This window comes from Lygodium microphyllum, chromosome 27 (genome assembly GCF_053477565.2).
Source record: "Lygodium microphyllum isolate KBCC chromosome 27, Lygodium_microphyllum_v1.1.10, whole genome shotgun sequence".
Taxonomy (NCBI): Eukaryota; Viridiplantae; Streptophyta; class Polypodiopsida; order Schizaeales; family Lygodiaceae; genus Lygodium; species Lygodium microphyllum.
In genome coordinates, this window is record NC_141161.1 from 11,727,234 (window position 1) to 11,746,556 (window position 19,323).

Consider the following 19,323-nt stretch of genomic DNA (forward strand, 5'->3'; position numbering starts at 1 on the left):
CATTAGAGAGAGTGGATCTTGGCAGGTGACATTGATATCATATATGTGAGCATAGAGAAGCACGTTGTTGTGCTGATATTTTCACCAAGGCTACAGCAACATAAAAGCTTCGATGATTTTGAAGCTTACTAGGAGTATAGGTCATGGATTTGAGCTTGGGGGGGAGTGTTGAGATGTCAAGCTCATACTCATGTGCATGGATGAAAGTTTTCACATTCATATCATTAACGGAGTTGATACTTGCATTGGCATATCATTCAAGTGACACTTTATATAGCTGACATCAATTAGTTCACCTACTTGAGTTATGGGATATCTATTTAGTCACCTTTCTACTTAGCATGTTTACACTATGGATCACTTGTATATTATGTATGTTGTACTCTCTCTTATTCTATTGGTAGACTATTATAGTGGAGAAGAAGATGATGAAAAAAGACTAGGGTTTTTAGCTTCCTATCTTGTGTGCATCCTCTACGTATTGTGTATCTTGCAAGTGTTCAAGCTTCCTCTCTCTCCCCCATCTTTTCGAATGTGATCCTATAAAATTATCCAAATTTTGTCAAATAAAAGAATTACTTGATTGATTACATGTGGTATACTCACATTTTTTAAGGTGCACTCAAAGTATCTCAATTGTACCACTCTTAATTATTAGTCATGTGATGGAAAGCTCCATTATGTAGCACCTAAGAGTCATTCACCTCTAACTTCTAAGTTGAGGAACAAGCCTTAATCACTAAGAATACCTCGAACTCAAGTTAGTAGTGTTTATGGGGTCCTTGCCTTTGGTAGAAGACTCTATAGTGCTAATATTTTTACCACTATTTTATCAAAATAGATTGCCATAAGAAATGGTTATCAATATTTTATATCAATAGTGATGTTGAAATAGATTCATTAATATTTTATATCAATAGTGATGTTGAAAGAGATTTATTAATAAGATTTAAGCCTTAATTTTAAGTTCTAATGCTAAGAATGGGGTCATAAGCTTGAAGAGGCATGATTGATTGGCAAATGATATCTTAAACTTTAAATTAAAAAGAACAATAGGCAATTGTAAAGATTAGGCAAAAGCAAAGGCATGATATGCTTTCAAAAAGGTGTAGATCACAACAACCAAGTACTTTTATACTTCATTTTAATAAAAAAACATATTGAAAAAACAAAGTATGATACTTTGGTTCTTTTCCATTTGACATCCCCTTGTTTTCAGATCAATAACTTTGACTAGATAAGACTCACAATTTCTCCACAATTGAGTGTTGGCATGGGGTCTCTTCTCCAAGAAAAAAGCCAAATGGCTAACAATAGTCAAAAATTGAATGCCACACTAGACTAATCATAAAGGATAACATAGTGGCTAATCTTAGAAGATATTGCAATCTTTTTGTCTTACTTGGAATGGCTTTGTATAAGAGCCTAAAGGCCTATGAACAATACCTTTAGAGTAGTAGTTATGGATGCAGACCAAGAGTAGCCTTATGTATCAAATTCATTATGGACAACCAAAAGCGAAGTGAGGTTTTAGTAACATAAATAGTTCTACATTTTGAAAGTATAGGTATTAATGGAGCAAGTAGAGCATACCTTCACCATGAGGCCATTCTTTCTATAGTAATGGCACTTTGCACCTCTTCTTTCCATCTCTTAGTCATGGCACTTTCATGTGAATCTCTTCTTTTCATCCTTCTTCTCATGTTTATCTTCACTTTTTATCGATGAATGTAGGATCTCTACCATTTCTTCCATCATGACTCTTTAGTCGCATCTCCTTCTCTGGCAACATGGCACTAAATTCCACCTACTCTATGGTCATTAGTTCTTGATCACTATGGTTGATCCTTAAGATTCTTGATCCACGTAGGATAGGTCTGCACTACTTTTCTGCTCAAAGTTGATCATCTAGGTGTTGAATCCTAGTCTAATTTCATGTCTCATATTGATTTCTCAATTTGACTCAAGCCATGCTAGCTTTAGATATGCGTTGAACTAGAATCAGAGCATAATTATATGCACTAGAGAAAGGGTGTAGATTTCATCTATATTTCTTCATTTCCAATAAGGAATAAGAGTCGCATTAGATGTGATGGCATTAGGAGTAATGCTCATTGATTAAATTGGATATATGCTTAGGTAATTTATGTAGATTTTGTTGTAAAGAAAAACCAATCAAAAGATTCAAAGACTTTAACATAAAGCATATCGTTGACTTTCGCATAATAATGGAAAGAATGGCAGACATGCTCTTGTACCTTGTGTTTTCCCAAATCAATATATAGTTCAATATTGTGTAGGTTAGAAAACCCTTCATGTACAAATGATTCAAAGGCATAAACATCAATACAAAGACCTACAATAAGATCATTTCCATACCCAATGATAGTCAACATGGCTTATAATTATGGGGAGATTAGGTTGTCCTTTAAAAATCTCCTAAGAGTTTAGTCTATTTTGCAAAGGTTTAAACAAACTCTCTAGGTCACCCAATCATGTTTACTAAGTCCTTTGTTACCCCAAAAACTATTTTTCAAACCACAGAAAGTGTGGGAATTTATTTCTAGGTTGAAGTTGTTATGTCTTCTCCTTCGAATGTGTTTTCTATCATATGTTGATTATCCTGGTGTTGAATCTTGGTCTAGTATGTGTTTCATATTAGTCAATTCTCAAAATGTCCAAAACCAAGCTGTCTTTGGATGTGTGTTGAATATTCAGAGTGAAAATAGAATCAAATGCACTAGTAAAAATGGTGCAAATTGCATCTATATTCCTTTGTTCCCAAGGAGGAAAAAGAGTTAGATTAGGTGAGATGGTGCTAGGTGCTCCTAAATACTACTCAATGATTTAGTCTTTTTAAAGCCCTATATTGCTTGGAAAATTTGAGAAAAATGTCTAGATATCTGCAAATAATGTCCAATCACGACCTTCTATGAATAGATACAAAACTACATCCATTAATGGTTAGAGACAAAACAACTGATCATACTATTACCAAGGTTGTGAGAGACCACTCATAGTTTTACTTCTTAGCTTACTTTGACAAAGTGGCCCCTACCTTTGTAGCATTCAATTGTTAAGAAACAACAATAAAAAATTTTCCTATAGGCTTAGATATTCTATGCACATTCCCTTAAGAAAACAAATCAAGAGATTTAGAGCCTTGGAAGACAAAGCCTATTGTCGATTCTCACATAAAAATACAAAGGAAAAATTTGAGGATGTGTTCTTCTTCCTTGTGTTATTCTAAATGAATGACTCAATATTGTATAGGTTAGGGTAAACCTCAATATATACATGAACTGAGGGGCATAAACATCAATACAAAGACGTAAGTTGAAATAGCTTTCATATTAGGAATGATGGTGAAAATGGTTGATCCTTATGGGGAGATCATGTCTTCGTTAAAAAATCCCCTAAAGCCTAAGCCTAATGCAAAGGTTTAACATACTCTCTCTGTCACTCAATTTTATGTTACCCCACAGACTCTTTTCTAGACTATAGAGAGGATGGGAATTTGTTTTTCTTTGAAGTGGCTATGCTTAACAAGTAACTTTAGTGGCTAGCCTTTGTATATAAAATTTGAGGTTAAAGTACTAACCACCACTTCCCTATATCATTGACATGAATATATCAAGCAAAAGTTTCTATAACTTAAGGTGATTTTGAACTTAACTATTGAGGAGCCTTTCGCACACCTAGAGGAAGCATATCTTCAAGCAATCCTTGATCAGCAAGATCGAAGGATTCTAATGGCCTAGAACTGCCACTTGTGAGTTGAGGTGTAAGCTGCGAAGCATGTCGTTCAATAGCATCTACATTATACTCTTGTGGAGCAGCACCAACATTAAGTTGCATTGAGGAAGACAATGGATCTTGGGATTGCAATTGCATAGCCAAGTCATAACTGCTCCTTGGTAGTTGTATAGGCATTTGGAGTGGTGGGAAAGAGAAAGGTGTTGAAGCAAAAGCAGCATATTGGCTCTCTACAGCACCACGAAGAACTGCGGGGCTATGATGGTTGTGTTGGCCTTCATATGTGGTGATCACCATGCTTGGATCCTCTGAAGACCGCTCTACCCTCTTTTTGACCAAACACTTGCTGTTTGTGCATCGATAGTAGCTCCTACAAATAATAAAGAGAAGATAAAGACAATTGATCATTAGATTCAAGACTAGATATGAATACAATGCTCATTACATACAAAGGTGTGTGTGTGAGCATTCAACACAATAAGAAGATCTATTGAACAATATTTGACCTCTTCATAATACCAATGTTATGTGTTAGTGAAGATAGTATGCTCTTGGAAGTGGTACAAACAAGTCATGTCCTAATATTGTTGAGATCACATACTAGTAACGAAAGGTTTTGTTGATGGTTACAATGGTATGATTTGGTGTAATTTTGTTGATGAAGAATTTGGTATAAGGGGTATTGACAAAAGAGACGTTGTGGCAATACTTTGGTGTAGGGAAAAATAGGTCCTGAGGATTACATTCTAATTAATGATTGTAATTAACGCTTACACTAGTGAAAGACCTTAATGCTATTAGAAACCAAAGGAAGTAGGAGACCCACCTCGGATAAGGGCTATTCTTGACAGCCTTCTGGCCATATTTGCGCCATCGGAATCCGTCTTCGAGATGCTCCACTTCACTCTTGGTCACGAGAGCGATCCGGGGCTGCCGATTGCGCTTCTGACCTTTCTTGCGAGGTTGCTTGCCTCTGCAAAAGCAATCAAAGATTATATCATCGCCCTACCCAAATAACAATCATCGATGTGATCATCGACATTATAGGAATATGATCCGGTTCCCTTTGATCATCAGTCCTAATCATTCAATATGAGTGAAAAATATATTCGTTTTCATTCTGATTATGAGTGGTTATTAACCCATTTGAATACTTGGTCGGCGAGTCCAGGCGGGCCTGCAAGGACGTTTAGTATACAGTTTTGCCTGATATTAGCCTAATCTACTTATCGTCTAAACCTTAACGATTATGAGTAATCCCTTTGATTTTGATTAATCTAGTCATTGTCTAGAACGTTGAGATGATGATTAATCCCATCTGAGTTTGGGAGGTCGGGATCTTCATATTCAGCCTTAGTTTATGGTCAATGCCGCGTCTACGCGTTTGCTTGCGCATGCACGACGAGAAAACATAATTTAAGTTTCTCCGCGAACGCCCAAAAACGAATAATAATTTATCCCAAACTTCTATGGCAAGCTAACTAATTTAGGAATTCCATGGGGCTACGCAACACGATTACCCTAATGCGATTATCGAATTTTAAGAGATAATTATAAACAGACCGATCAATCATAACAAAATTACCCTAACATGATCGATTATCGCCTTTCATAATTAAAGCGGATTGATCAACAATAGCCATTATCGATTGACCTCGATTAACCGGCAAATAGTGTACTGATTCGGTTATTACTAATCGCCCAGATCCTTTGATGATGAAGATGATATTTGATTATTTAACTTCGCAGATCTAATGGTAACCGAGATTATAATTATGATGGTAATTAGTCTTACTGTTTTTTGCCTGGCTCGGCCTTGTCCGGTGAAGAAGCTTCCTGGGCTTTCTGATCTGATGCAGAGCTGCTTCTCTGGTAATCTATAGCTTGTGATGAGCTCCCTCCAGCTGCAGCTTTGATGGATTCGTCCTCGCTCGAGGAAGAAGATATGGACGAGGTGGCTTCTGCAGCAGTCGCTATGCTTGGAGAAGGCTCATCCAATAGGACAGGAGAAGAAGAAGAAGATGGCAGCTGCTCCTCCATAGCACTTGTCCTGGACCCATAGGCACGGTGGCCGGTTGAAGAAGAGGACATGAGGCCATGGTCTTGACCTAATCCTGAAGTGGAGGGCTCATCTTTCGGATGATGATGCAGTTGATGTTGCTGTTGTTGCTGCCGCCGAGGATGATCATGGAAAGTAGTACTTGATCCACCATAGCCATATGAAGACCCCATTGCTGTTGACAGATATGAATAGTCTGAGGCCGCAGACTGTGACACCGCTGCCATGACCGATTCCATATTGCCAGTAGCTTCTAGGCTGACGTGGGGAAAGTGCATGGCTATGCTGCCGCAGGTGCCTGCGCCCGCAGCATATTGATGCTGATCGAACTGCGGTTCAATGTCCATACTTTGCCATGGGATGAAAGGAGTGGCAGGAGGCTCTAGGAGGTATTGAGATGGTGTCATAGGAGGCAAATAGGAAGGATATGGCTGCTGTACATGGTAGGGATCCTGTGTAAGCATACTGCTCCACAGGGGAGATGTAGTTGAAACATGAGCAGATGGAGGCATATTCATGGAGGTACTAAACTGTGGAGCTTGCAGCATGATATTACTTCTAGTACTGCTGCTAGGGTTTGATGATGATTCTGCTTGTGTTGATGCTACAGAAGCCCAAAAGGCCCTCTCTATCTCATCATCCCCATATGATTGCTCTCCCTTGATCGACTGTGGATTAGTAGCAGGAGGAGGTTCTGCCATGCCCTAATTACACCCCCAAGATGTATGCACACAATCCGATGCACTGGCCTGCTCTGATTGCTTCGGAGCTTCTTACATTAATAAAAACCAAAATCACATAACAAAGACTAGAAGTCTAGTCTATCCAGAATGATTCTGTTTGCTGATCCGGGAGCTGATGATGAAGCTGGATTATTAGAGAGACGGGTTCAAAACGTCCTCGTCTGTAGTACCAGGTCTTTAGGGCAATGAATGGTGGTCCAAAGAAAGGCAGCCACGTGCTAAATCCAATAATTAGTCCATTGAACTGCTAAGCTTAACGACCTGGCATATAATCAAATGGAGAAAATTCACTTGCAAAACTGGCTAGCTGAAGGGTGTCTGTCTCAAGGTCAGCTAATAGTAATATCCAAGCTGAGAGGCAAGCAAGCAAGCAAGCAAAGATTCTGTTGACTGGATTATATCAGAGGAACTGGGTTAGCAGGGTTGACATATATAATCCAGTATGGGCGGGGGGGGAGCGGGGCGGGGGGCGGGGGGGCTCTAAACGACACTGGGGCTCGCGAGCGGCTGTTGAACCAACGCTGCCGTCAAATTTGAAATGGGGCGATCATCTAAAAGCATACAAGGCTCAAGCCCCTCTTTTCTGCAATCAATTTTCTGCATATTTTCAACGCACAATCAGCTGATATAGCTGATGGCAGGCAGAGACCGGAGACTCGAGAGAGTGATTTGAGAGAGAGAGACAGAGAGAGAGAGAGAGAATTCAAAGGGAAACCGTGTGTGTCGGAGCAGGTATGTCTGTGGCTTGTCTTTTGTTGGGGATAATAAAATTAGATAGCCGAGGCCCGAGAGAGAGAGAAGGGCTTTTCTTTTGGGCGGTAGTCAAAAGGTCTATCTATCATTCATTCATCTTTTTTTTTAAATAGTAAATAAAATTAAAAGGCTAATAAGCTGAAGACAGCTGTTGACAGTTGGAGTAGAGCGCGGTGCGCCAACGCCTGGTATCCATATCGGCCCCCGAGTTGTAAATATGATGGATGATGGATGGATGGATGGATGGATGGACGAACCTTCCCCTACCCACCAACACAAAACCCAACACCCATATCAAAACCAAAGTCCAAACAAAACACCCTTTGATTTGCTCCACTAAACTCATTACCATCACACTAACCCCACATCTTCAATCGTGTGTGCTTGCACACTACATGTGGCACACACACCCCATGGCCCTTCCGCCCACCCACTCACACCGCACACGCACACACACACTAAGGGCCATGTGCCGAGCATGGAGCTTTCCACATCCCATCTTCTTTTCACAATAATAGAATTGGTATAGTGTCGTGCACAGGCCCTCATTTTACTAAGTTTGTAGTTGCACACCCCTATCTTGCTCGCATCTTGCCACTTGTGATAACCTCAAGGGATTCTCTATATATAAATCCTTACTATCACATGGGTTCAAGACCTATTTTAAAAATCCTTTGCCTGTAAATTTATCATAAATAAAATACACCATCTTCCTATTCAATCTTTGAATATTGCCATATGTACAAAGAGCTTGAAAGAGAAAATTTAAAAATCCATTGTATTGAACCCACATGATGGATGTACATATTTATGAGTGACCACCACCCACGTGTGAACCTTTTTTTTGAATAGCCACCTCTCTCTACCCAAAGTTGTCAGCGGCGCCCACTAACTCTTTTTTACATGTTGTGGTGTAAAGTGGTGGTAAGCACACACTTTTCAAGCGTCTAATGGGTCTTATATGGTTTAACTTTAGAGTAGCACCCTAGCCTCCATCCTCTATGACCTACAATGTCCATACAATGCGAGGACCAAATTACAGATATCCCCTTGTACACAACAAGCAATCATTGTAAGGGTTGAAGGAGCTCTATGCAATGTTCCATTTCTCGTTTGGTGGATCTAACTTGGGGCGCCCAAGAGAAGCTCATTATCAAACTATCAAATCGCATGGATAAAATATCAATTAATGGAACCGTTGAAAAATCACATGATGTTTATGTTACAAGAGAGTTGATGGTCATCATAGTGAGGAAAAAGTCATTGTTTGAGCACACATAGCCTTGAGATGAGATAGTGAGGCATGCTCTCCATGGTACCTTACTTGTGTCCTCCTTATTGTTTTTAAAATTATGCCTTCGGTTATATGTGAAGAAATCTACCTCTTTAGCTTCTTTCTTTGTGAAATCTTATACGGTCATACTTGTTCAAAGATTTGGGTGTTGATTTGGGTATACGAAATTAGCATGATGCTCTTGTACATTGACACAATTGTACTAAGATGATGTCATAACACCTCACCATGGGCATGAAGATGATATTGTAAGATCTTACTACCGTCTACACAACTACAAACCTTGTTTTGTTACATGCTATAGTGTATCTCATAAAATAAGTGGCCTCTTTACATTATTATGTTAATTGCATATTCTTTGTAAATTCACTTACTTAATGGTCAACAGTTACACAATAGCATTTGGGTATTACATACTTAAATGTGGCTTTGTTTGTAAGATTTGTAGCTCTATGATAAAGTGTTGGGTTGGTTCTTCATTTTCCTTAAGAGATCAACACATGAAATCCCTACAAATCACTATTTGAGGGGCATTTTCAAACCCCCTCCATATAATTCAAAAAAGGATAAACCCCCTCATGTAACCCCCCCCCCCCCCCCCCCCAACATTCAAACACCCTTTTCTATGAAAAGTATTATCTCTAAAGTCTAAATACCTAATTTATACTTTTGTAGCTACAAAAGATTGTAATATGTGAGAGAGGCCTCATGAGCTTTGCAATGACACCAATTGTGCAAAGCACAATTAGCAAGCTTAGTCTACAACATGGGCCAAGCCAACTAGTACTTCTTTATAAGTGGAACCACATACCATCCTAGATAATCTTGATTGACCCTCCTTGAGTATGTTAGGCATGCCAAATGTCTCGAGAGTGCATTTCCAACAAATGATGTATTCATTATGCATTTGATGTGTATTTGAAGTCCACATGTGCATATATAATTAACAACATAGCATGCCTTCCTTATGACCCTAAGAAGGCCTTATAATTGGAATATGCTTTGAAACTCTTGCATCAATGGGGTAATTAGCCTTGGAACTTGTTGTATAACAAAGCATAGCAACTACAATCAAAGCCTTGGGACTTGTTGTATACAAAGCATAGCAATTACAATCAAAACCTTTAATAAGAACATAGTTATTCACATTTTTTCCTCAACAATTGTACAAGATTTTAAATTCAATCCAACAAAGGATATGCATTAAATATAATTGATATAAATAATTAAATGTATTGTTTGGCATGTCCTATGTGGCAAAAGCATTAGAGGAGACATGTATTTTAATTATATTTGGAAAAGCTTCAAACCACTTTGTATAATAAAGACCATAGTGTGGAATGTGGTATATGCCACTAATAAATCAAGCAAACCTCAATTATGTAATGCATACTCTTTTATCCAACTAATCACATAATTAAGTCCTCTACCGTGAAATTCTAGCATCCTATATGATTAATAGTCATCCCTCCTTCATGGCCCTCTTTATAATACCAAGTGAAGGACAACAACTTGACTACACTTATTGATGAACATATCTACCAAGTGATATCATTATTAGAGAAGATTTATTATTGTAGCCACTTTATCAAGTCTAGCGGATTGAAAAGCCAAAATTTATGATTCATGCTAGCATTTGTAACAAAATGGTTAAAACTTGAATATAAATTTGTATATTGTTTTAACACTTGGTTACTAAAAATAATAAAATGGATATATGACAGCATTGCTTAGTGTACTATCCTTTAAGGGACCTTTGCTATATCCCTTAAACTATGCAAAAGGTAAGGATTTTATGTGCACATTATTTGCAAGGCTTCACCAAACTACTTGATGGACATATCTACCAAATGCCATCATTGTTAGAGAAGGTTTTTATTCTTGTAGCAACTCTACTAAGATTACTAAATTGAAACATCAACAATTATGATTCACGCTAGTAGCATTTATAACCAAATGGCAAAAACTTGAATAAAGATTTTTATATTGTTTTAACACTTGGTTACTAAATATCATAAAATAAATCTATAACAGCATTGCTTGGTATGCCATCATTTAAGGAACACTTATGATATCCGTTAGACTATGGAAAATGTGAGTATTTGGTTTGTACATCATTTCCAAGGCTTCGTCAAAAACTTGAAAACCCAAAGAGAAAATAGATGCAAGGCTTTCTAAATGTTGGATCATTGATATTAAGCTAAGTCAATTTTTGGAAATTACATTTTCCATTAATCACAAATAGCTCATTAGGCCAGTTCTAACGTTTGCATTCATTTGAAAACTAGCTCTTAAAGTGAGAATGATATGGTGAAGTATGTCAAATTGTTGAGACCATGACAATGGAAGCATGCTAGTGAAGAATCTTGAGGACAAACGGTCCAAAACACATAGCCAAAAGAACAACCAATGACACACAAATTAAAGATATCCATAAGATGATCTCAAGAATATGAAAATGCACTTGCAGAACCATGATAAGAATCCACATAACCTTGATATGGAGTGCATTGGAAGTCTATAATAATTGGGTTGGGATCATGATCATACCGTTTTCATCAAGAAAACTAGGTGCAATTTGGCTAACAATTCCGAATTAATAACTTGACAAGATTTTCTTATCTTAGAATTTTCTTATCTTAGAGGTTGCATAAAGTCTTGACCTTTCTTACAATATGTTAATACTACTAGCTTTTGCAAATGATAATGTTAGACCTATTCATGTTCTCTAGGTACTCCCAAGGAGATTAAGCCTTCTCATTTTGCAAACATATTAATACTAGCTTTCGCAAATGCGAATGTTTGACGTGTTCATGTTCTCTAAGTGCTCCCAAGGAGAATGAACCTTGTCATTTTGCAAACATGTTGCTAAAGGTGCTCTAAGTGGACCTTCATATACATTAGCAAAAATGGAGCATGACTTCAATGTTGCATGCTTCTTCTTATTATTTCCCACAAACTCCATGGAAATGCAATCATACTAGATAGTTTCTATTTTGTGCATCTATGTCCTCAACCTCTAGAGTCTAGACATTTACCTTACTTATATTTTGAATATATACTCTAGAGTTGAATTAACTCTCTTAATCTAGGAGTCAATTTTTAGATAATTTGTCATACTTGTGCTAAGTGTAATATAAGACTTAACATATATAACCATTAAAAAGTATCCCTAAATGTCTTATCTCTGGCACTAAGATTTAGTATCTTGTACAATACATCAACAAATGTTCAAAATGGTTTTGGGTGTGTTTCTATCATTTTTAGTTAGAATGGCATGATCCATATTATTTAACATATTTACAATTCTGCATGGCATGATTATCATTCCTAGTCCAAGTAGTCTAACTATAAAATCAAAGGTGCTTTCTAGTTTGATGAAATTTTGGCAGTTGTATATAGTCAAACATGTTCATTGATATGTGATCTACAAATGAATATGGATGTTCTTCTATAGATGGAATCACAATAGAGCACTATTTTATTACATTATTGGGTCTCATAATTAATATAGTATTCATAATATATTATTTTTATGTAGAGTCTTGAACACATGTCATACTAGTGACTACCATAGGCTTAAAGAGGATGTCAATTAATGGGGCTACATTGGTTGGTAGCTTTATTGGCCTAACACTTCGGACATTGCACAACTTACTATTAACTAGCCTTCTCTATCCTTTATAGAATTCTCAGGAACCACTATAGTGAAACATCAATCTTGAGGGAATCAACACTACAAGATATAGACCTTATACCGACGTTTAAAGAGACGAAAATACAAACAACAAAATTTTCCTCCGTCGTCGCAAAAAGCATCGTTATTGACGATGCCATAGAAGCGTTGCTATTGGTGTTGCTATTGGCGTCGCTATATGCATCGCTATTAGCGTCGCATATAGCGACGACAATAGCGACGCAACCAGTAAATTTGCGACGTGCATAGCAACGGCAATAGCAATGCGAGTAGTAAATTTGCGACGCCAATAGCGACAGTAACAGGGATAAACAAATTTTTGTGCCATACAAAATAGTTTCTGCACTACTGTATACAAAGCGCTTGCAAACAAAAAGAATGTATACTAAAATCATAAAACTGATATATGAAATAAATACATGATCGCATAAAAAGCGATTGGTACAATCATGACAGGATATCACTAATACATAGAAAATGTCTACATAGATTCGGCGACTAAAAAATAAAGGTGTGTGAGCTCCAAGGATCCAAGGGCGAGCTACAAATCCTCGTCCCCCGAAAGCTCGTCCTGCCGCAAAGGAGCATCGAACGGATTCTACAGAAAAAGGAACAACACATCAATCCACCATACAATAATGCATTCAAATATCTCATGGTAACTATGAACAAGAAAGATGAGTGACTTACAGGGCCACCGCGTCTATACAATCGGTCGATCAATGCATTGAGACCGTGCCTCTCTGCATATCGAGTCTCAAGGCCTTGCGGATCGTGATTTGTAATGGAGTGCTGCAAAGAAAACAAAATGCTAACTGTTAGAAACATGATTGTCAGTATAAAGAATATTTCAAAAAAACAAACAAGCAAAACAAAAGAGAAACTTACAAAGTCCTCCAAATATGTCCTGTGGCTGCCACTCCCAAGATGATGGACCACTCCGGCCTCAAGTCGTGCCCTCGCCACCTCGCGCTGCTGACTCCAACGTCTTGGAGAATCTGTAGCCTCCTCCCTTAGTCGGTGCTAGTTGTCTGCATCTAACCACTCGGGCTTTGCAGCCCCACTCTTGATTGCCTTGCATGCGTCGGATCGTCTATGTGACATGTATGCACGCATGAAATCCATCATCCAGCCCGTAGAGAATCTATCTATTGCGGCTGGCAACGGAAACTCCTCGTGCAAGGATGCTACTATGTAGTCCTTGCTCCCCTCAGGTATGTTCTTCCAATGATCCAGGACGTTGTGCCAAAAAACTTGTTGGCACAACTCTCTCATGCGAGCCATCACCCTCCTCCCCTCATCATTCATGATGATGGCTCCTGACCTACTATCGACCAGATATCCATAACCCCTAGGAGTCTGCGTAAGATGGGTCCTCTCCCATCTCCGTGCTATGATTAATGAAGTTGAAGGGGATGGAACACGATTCTTTTTTGGGATTTAATGGTGATAAGTCAATTATTGAGGTGTCTTCTTGTACAACCATTATACCTTATATACCTAGCTACGGTCTCTAAGCTATGTACTTTGAGTATCTTAGAGGGGCTCTACTAGGATTACTTATACAACTGCACTAGAGGGCTTTGAGTATAAGTAATCCATTTATGAGCATCATTGAGGATCTCTTAGTCTAATAATAAACCAGTCTCAACAAAAAGCATCTTAGAAATGTGGTTTTTTTGTCCTAGGATCGCGTATTAAAATTAATGCCATCTATGAAATTTATCAACTATAGAAATAAAATTTGTTTCAATCAATTCTACTCATAGTCATAACATTTGAAGAAAATATCATATGCTCAATTTAAGGGATTCTTCTTCTATAACAATACTTTTGGGTTCATTTTGATGAAGTACCGTAATGACCATTAGCTAGGGTATCATTTTCTTTTAGTCCTTCCGTTGACTAGTTGGCATGATTTCTAATTTGTTATGCCTATAAAGTTAATACAAAAACAATGAATTATGTATATCACAATTAGATCCCCTACTTGGACATTATGAAGGATATGACCAATTTTAAGCCATCTTAAAGAGTCACCAATGTACGTGGCCCATGGCAAAGCACATTGCATACCATTATCGATAAGTCTATTATCGTGCATCTTAAATCTCCTGATTAGACTTTATAAAGTGTATGACTAATTTTTAGCCCTCTTAAGGAGTCGATGTAATGGTACCCATAAAAAAAGCAAAGTGGATACCATTACCATAATCATGGATATGCTATCGTTCCAATATATGTTATCTTTCTCTTTCTCTCCCTCTCTCTCCCTCTCCCTCTCTTTCTCTCGCATTTCCTCTCCCTCTCACAATATATCTTAACACTCTCCAAAAGCAAAAGGGAGAGGGAGAGAGAGAATGCACTCTCCCTCCCTCTCCCTCTCCCTCTGTTTCTCTTTCTCTCCCTCTCTCATTTCCTCCCCCTCCCTCTCCCTCTCCCTCTCCCTCTCTTTCTCTCTCTCTCTCCCTCTCTCTCCCTCTCTTTCTCTCTTTCTCTCTCATTTCCTCTCCTAAACAAGCAAAAAAGAAAGTGATTTAAACCTTTAATAAGCAAAAGGGAGAGGGAGAGAGAGAATGCACTCTCCCTCCCTCTCCCTCTCCCTCTCCCTCTCTCTCTCTCTCTCTCTCTCTCTCTCTCTCATTTCCTCCCCCTCCCCCTCCCTCTCCCTCTCTTTCTCTTTCTCTCCCTCTCTCTCCTTCTCCCTCTCTTTCTCTCTTTCTCTCTCATTTCCTCTCCTAAACAAGCAAAAAAGAAAGTGGTTTAAACATTAAACAAGCAAAAGGGAGAGGGAGAGAGAGAATGCACTCTCCCTCCCTCTCCCTCTCCCTCTCTTTCTCTTTCTCTTTCTCTCCCTCTCTCATTTCCTCCCCCTCCCTCTCCCTCTCCCTCTCCCTCTCCCTCTCCCTCTCCCTCTCTTTCTCTTTATCTCCCTCTCCCTCTCTTTCTCTCTTTCTCTCTCATTTCCTCTCCTAAACAAGCAAAAAAGAAAGTGATTTAAACCTTAAACAAGCAAAAGGGAGAGGGAGAGAGAGAATGCACTCTCCCTCCCTCTCCCTCTCCCTCTCTTTCTCTTTCTCTTTCTCTCCCTCTCTCTCCCTCTCCCTCTCTTTCTCTCTCATTTCCTCTCCTAAACAAGAAAAAGAGAAAGTGATTTAAACCTTAAACAAGCAAAAGAAAGAGAGAGGGAGACTCACCAATGAGATATGGCGAGTGTGGGGCGGCTCCTCTTTGCGATGAAGGCTCCTCCTCTCCTTCGCGAACAACGGCGGCGGCGGCGGCGGCAAATCTTCTTCCTCTCCTTCTCTCACGACAGTCGCTCTCTCCCTCGCTCTCGCTCTCAAAACACAAAACGTGCAAACACAAAATAAAGCCGCCCTCGGTTTCGGCCCGCTTTTTTCCCTATGGAGCGTCGCTATTTAGCGACGCAAATAGCGACGCCGCTACCCGCCGTCGCTACCAGCTCAAATCCTTGTAGTGCAAGATGTGATTTGCTCATATGGTATTTGTATGATCCTTGTGTTGTGGGCATGTAGAGTTATGTTTCACTAACATGCTTTGAGGAGAATTGTATTAGTGGGTTCTCTAGAGAGTGCAGAGTTATTTACATGGTATAAGAATAAGAAAATGCTCCTAAAACCTTTAGAGCCATGCCACATGCTCTCATATTAGAAATTCCATGAGGTAAACGTGTAAAGAATTGTAATGTTATTTACATCATATAAGAATAAGAAATTGGTCTTCAACATTTTAGAGTTGTCCCACAAGCTCTCATTTTAGAAAGTGTAAGAGGCAAACATAACATATTAAATTGGAGCCATGAGGTGGACAAGTTACAACATATGCCACACAACTTACTTTCCCTGTAAAAATTTTGGAAGGTTTAGTTAGAGCCTACATGTGGTTTGTTCCTTAAATGTTTGGTTTTAAGAAAAGATTATGGCATTTTCATAAAAATTAGATTAATTAGCTAAGTATAAGATTGTTTAAACATGAATTGTCAAAAAAAAGGAAGATATGAACCATTAATTGCAAGCCTTTTGTGTTGGGCTAAGAGCGACGTCAATGTGCGATTGACAAACTAGTTTCAAATTTTCATATCATGTAAACTTAGAAAGCCTTTGAAGAGTCACGAGATACAAAGCTTATATAATGAATAAAGTTGTTGTCTAAAGGGGCCAACAACATAGCAGCCCCCTGATCTCTTCCATTAGACCCCCCCTTTTTGGGATAACAGTATTCTAGTAGAAAGGCACAAAGGGGAAGACCTAATTGAGGAAGACCAAGTGCTTTCCAAATGTGTGTTGCCACACAAGGGCCTCTCTATAATTGGGGCACACTTGCAACTTGGCTATCTGAGGTAATCACTATTTAAGAAACTATTCCTATCATGTTGTTCAAGCCTCTATAAAGAAACCCCTTGTGGTCCAAAGAGCAATCTTCCTTAACGTAGAATCCACTCTCTATATGTACACATCCTCCTTGAGTTCTACTACCCCTTATGTTAAAGATTGTTTATAAAGTACTTTCTATGTGTATTTGTAGGTTACATAAATTGAAATGTCATAAAAGACTTAGACGATAGCATTCATCTACAAAAAGTAATAGCTCGAACCTCTACAATGGGTTTTATTTCACTCCACTCAAGTAGATTTAGAGAGGCTTGGATATCTTTCAATAGAGAAGATTAGGAACTCACACTTGTTGTCCAAGGTTTCATTAGTTCCCAAGGGTTCACTATGTTACAACTCTATTTTTCAACCCCATTAACATAAAGTTGCCAATGGAAATGTGTGAAGCATTCAAGTTGTCCCAAAAAAACATCGATAACCGAGTGGAGTTTTGATTCATTAGCATTCTTATATTCTCGCTAGACTTGTGTATTTCAAAAGGATTACCATGGCTTACTCAAGATTTAGGAAACCCCACTCCCCACTTTTACTATTGATGATGCCAGGAGGCATATTACACGGTGGATTCCGTGCCACGGTGGATTCCGTGCCACGGTGGATTCCGTGAGGTTTTATGATGGATTCCGTAAACTTTTATTATCGGGGCTCATACACAAAGTGGATTCTTTGTGCGAGAAGTCGATGGGAACGCCTATCCTTTTCGAGCGTTTCGTTAATTTAGTGTGTACATGGGTGATTCCACAAAATACATATTAAATTAATAAACGTTTATGAGTTTAGAGTGCGTACTCGTGATAAATTAAGGTTAGGATTGATTTCTAACCAATTGATTTATTTATGTAGTTGAAGACTGCTAGGTATTCACTTTTGTCAGTTTAATTGTATTATTTTACTAACAATTGTGAATGCTTCAGTTGATGTGTAGAGATAGCAGCAGTGGCGATGGAAAGCATTGGAGGATAGCGTGTATTCAAGTGATCATCTATATTTTGATGGGCGCATACCTTAGGCATGGTGCCTATATTTTGTTGCGCCTATTTATTAAGGCATTTGATATTTATTTATTATTTTTGTATGCGCATGGGCGCACGATTTAGATATTTGTATTTGGACATTGTATTGGGTATGCCTGATCTCTTGGGCGCCCGGCCATTAGCTTTATTTCTATTTGGCACTAAAGCAAACTCAAAAGCCAAAAGCGTGCTATTTTGTAATTTGGGCTATTATTTGAGCTTGAAGATGATTAATGCATAAAATACATGCTTTGTGGAGCGCTCACACAAGGCATGGGGGGAGATTGCACCCAATTGGTCTCTTGTTCATGTCATGCATGCTTTCTACATTGAGTTTTGTGCAAAAAGTAGAGTTCTTTTGTTCTTGGGGACCTTCTGACGCTCACTATGATGGCATCCGATCTGTGCACCAATTGAGTAGTGATAGTGTGCTAGAAACCTCACACCCCACACCACTACCAATGTGTGTAGCCTAGCGCTTGCCCTAGGCTAATGCAATTGGGAAGCTTATAGAAAGTTGTGGAGGAGACATTATCAAGCATGTGCTTAATTTATTTGAGAAAATGGCTCATGTATATATATGCCAAGGGTTAGGTCTCCTTGTTAAAAAAAACAAGTTTATTTTAGATTTGCTCATTATCTTATGGGAAGGCATTCAACATGCTCAAATACTAATCAAGACTTTTTGTTATTTAAAAATGGATTCTAATAAGGCTTATGATAAATTAGAGTGGAGCTTTATTTGGCAATCCTTACAAGATATGGGACTAAGAAGAGGACCCATATCTTTCATTTCCCCTTAAAAGATCCGTATGATAGGGAGGTGTCCTCCCTTTTGCCATACCCTCTAGCTCTTTGGCATGGTTGATCTGGTAAAAAATTAACTAAGGAAACATTAAGGGAATCAAAGTTTTTAAGAACAAGGATGTAGCTTTAAACTAATTTGCAAATGGCACAAATGGGATAGTAAACAATCATTCCACCTCTTTGACCTCTTTTTGGAATTTTCTATAGCCCTTGTGGTAGGGATTTTGGCTTATTAATAATGATGCTTACATCATCACTTTAGGTGGTCATTTCTTTTAGTGGCAGTATGAGGCTTTACATTGCAAGTGATGCTTATGACACCTCATGGACTAGATGGATGATGTGAAAATGCATTGATGCATACTTTTCAACCCTTGATCCTTGGCTAAGTGACATCCAAATGCCATTCTTCTTCACCCTTGGACTCATTTTTCCCTTTGTGGCTTCGTGCTTGCTCTCTCATGCCACACTTTGCTCTCCCTTCTAGCATGCTTCTCTTCTATATGATCTTCCTAACACCATGGTGGGCAACATAGTGGCTCTTTGACAGGGTGGCGCCTATGCTATTAGAGCACTTTGGAGACCATGCATCCATGGGTGCATTCTCTATTCTTGGAGGCCTTCAAAATTTGATATCAAAATCTTGATTAAGAGTCCAGCCAATTGGATCGTAGAGACAAGCTACAAAGAAATAGAAGAGGGTTAAGTTTTCAAATGACTTGGTATCCTAATGGGTTTTGGAATTGTGCTTATGTAACATTGCTAATCCTTAGAGCCACCTACTAGTTT

General features: G+C 38.6%; 1 protein-coding gene across 1 annotated transcript; it reads right to left on the reverse strand.

Annotated features, from left to right (window-relative positions):
- Nucleotides 1-3,147: 3,147 nt before the first annotated feature.
- Nucleotides 3,148-7,281, reverse strand: LOC148012060 (uncharacterized). Its single transcript, XM_087669418.1, has 3 exons — nucleotides 5,552-7,281; nucleotides 4,583-4,729; nucleotides 3,148-4,126 (listed from the first exon to the last, which is right to left on the reverse strand). The coding sequence occupies exons 1-3, from the start codon at nucleotides 6,514-6,516 to the stop codon at nucleotides 3,676-3,678; spliced, it is 1,563 nt and encodes a 520-aa protein (XP_087525544.1). The 5' UTR covers nucleotides 6,517-7,281; the 3' UTR covers nucleotides 3,148-3,675.
- Between the last annotated feature and the right edge of the window lie 12,042 nt (nucleotides 7,282-19,323).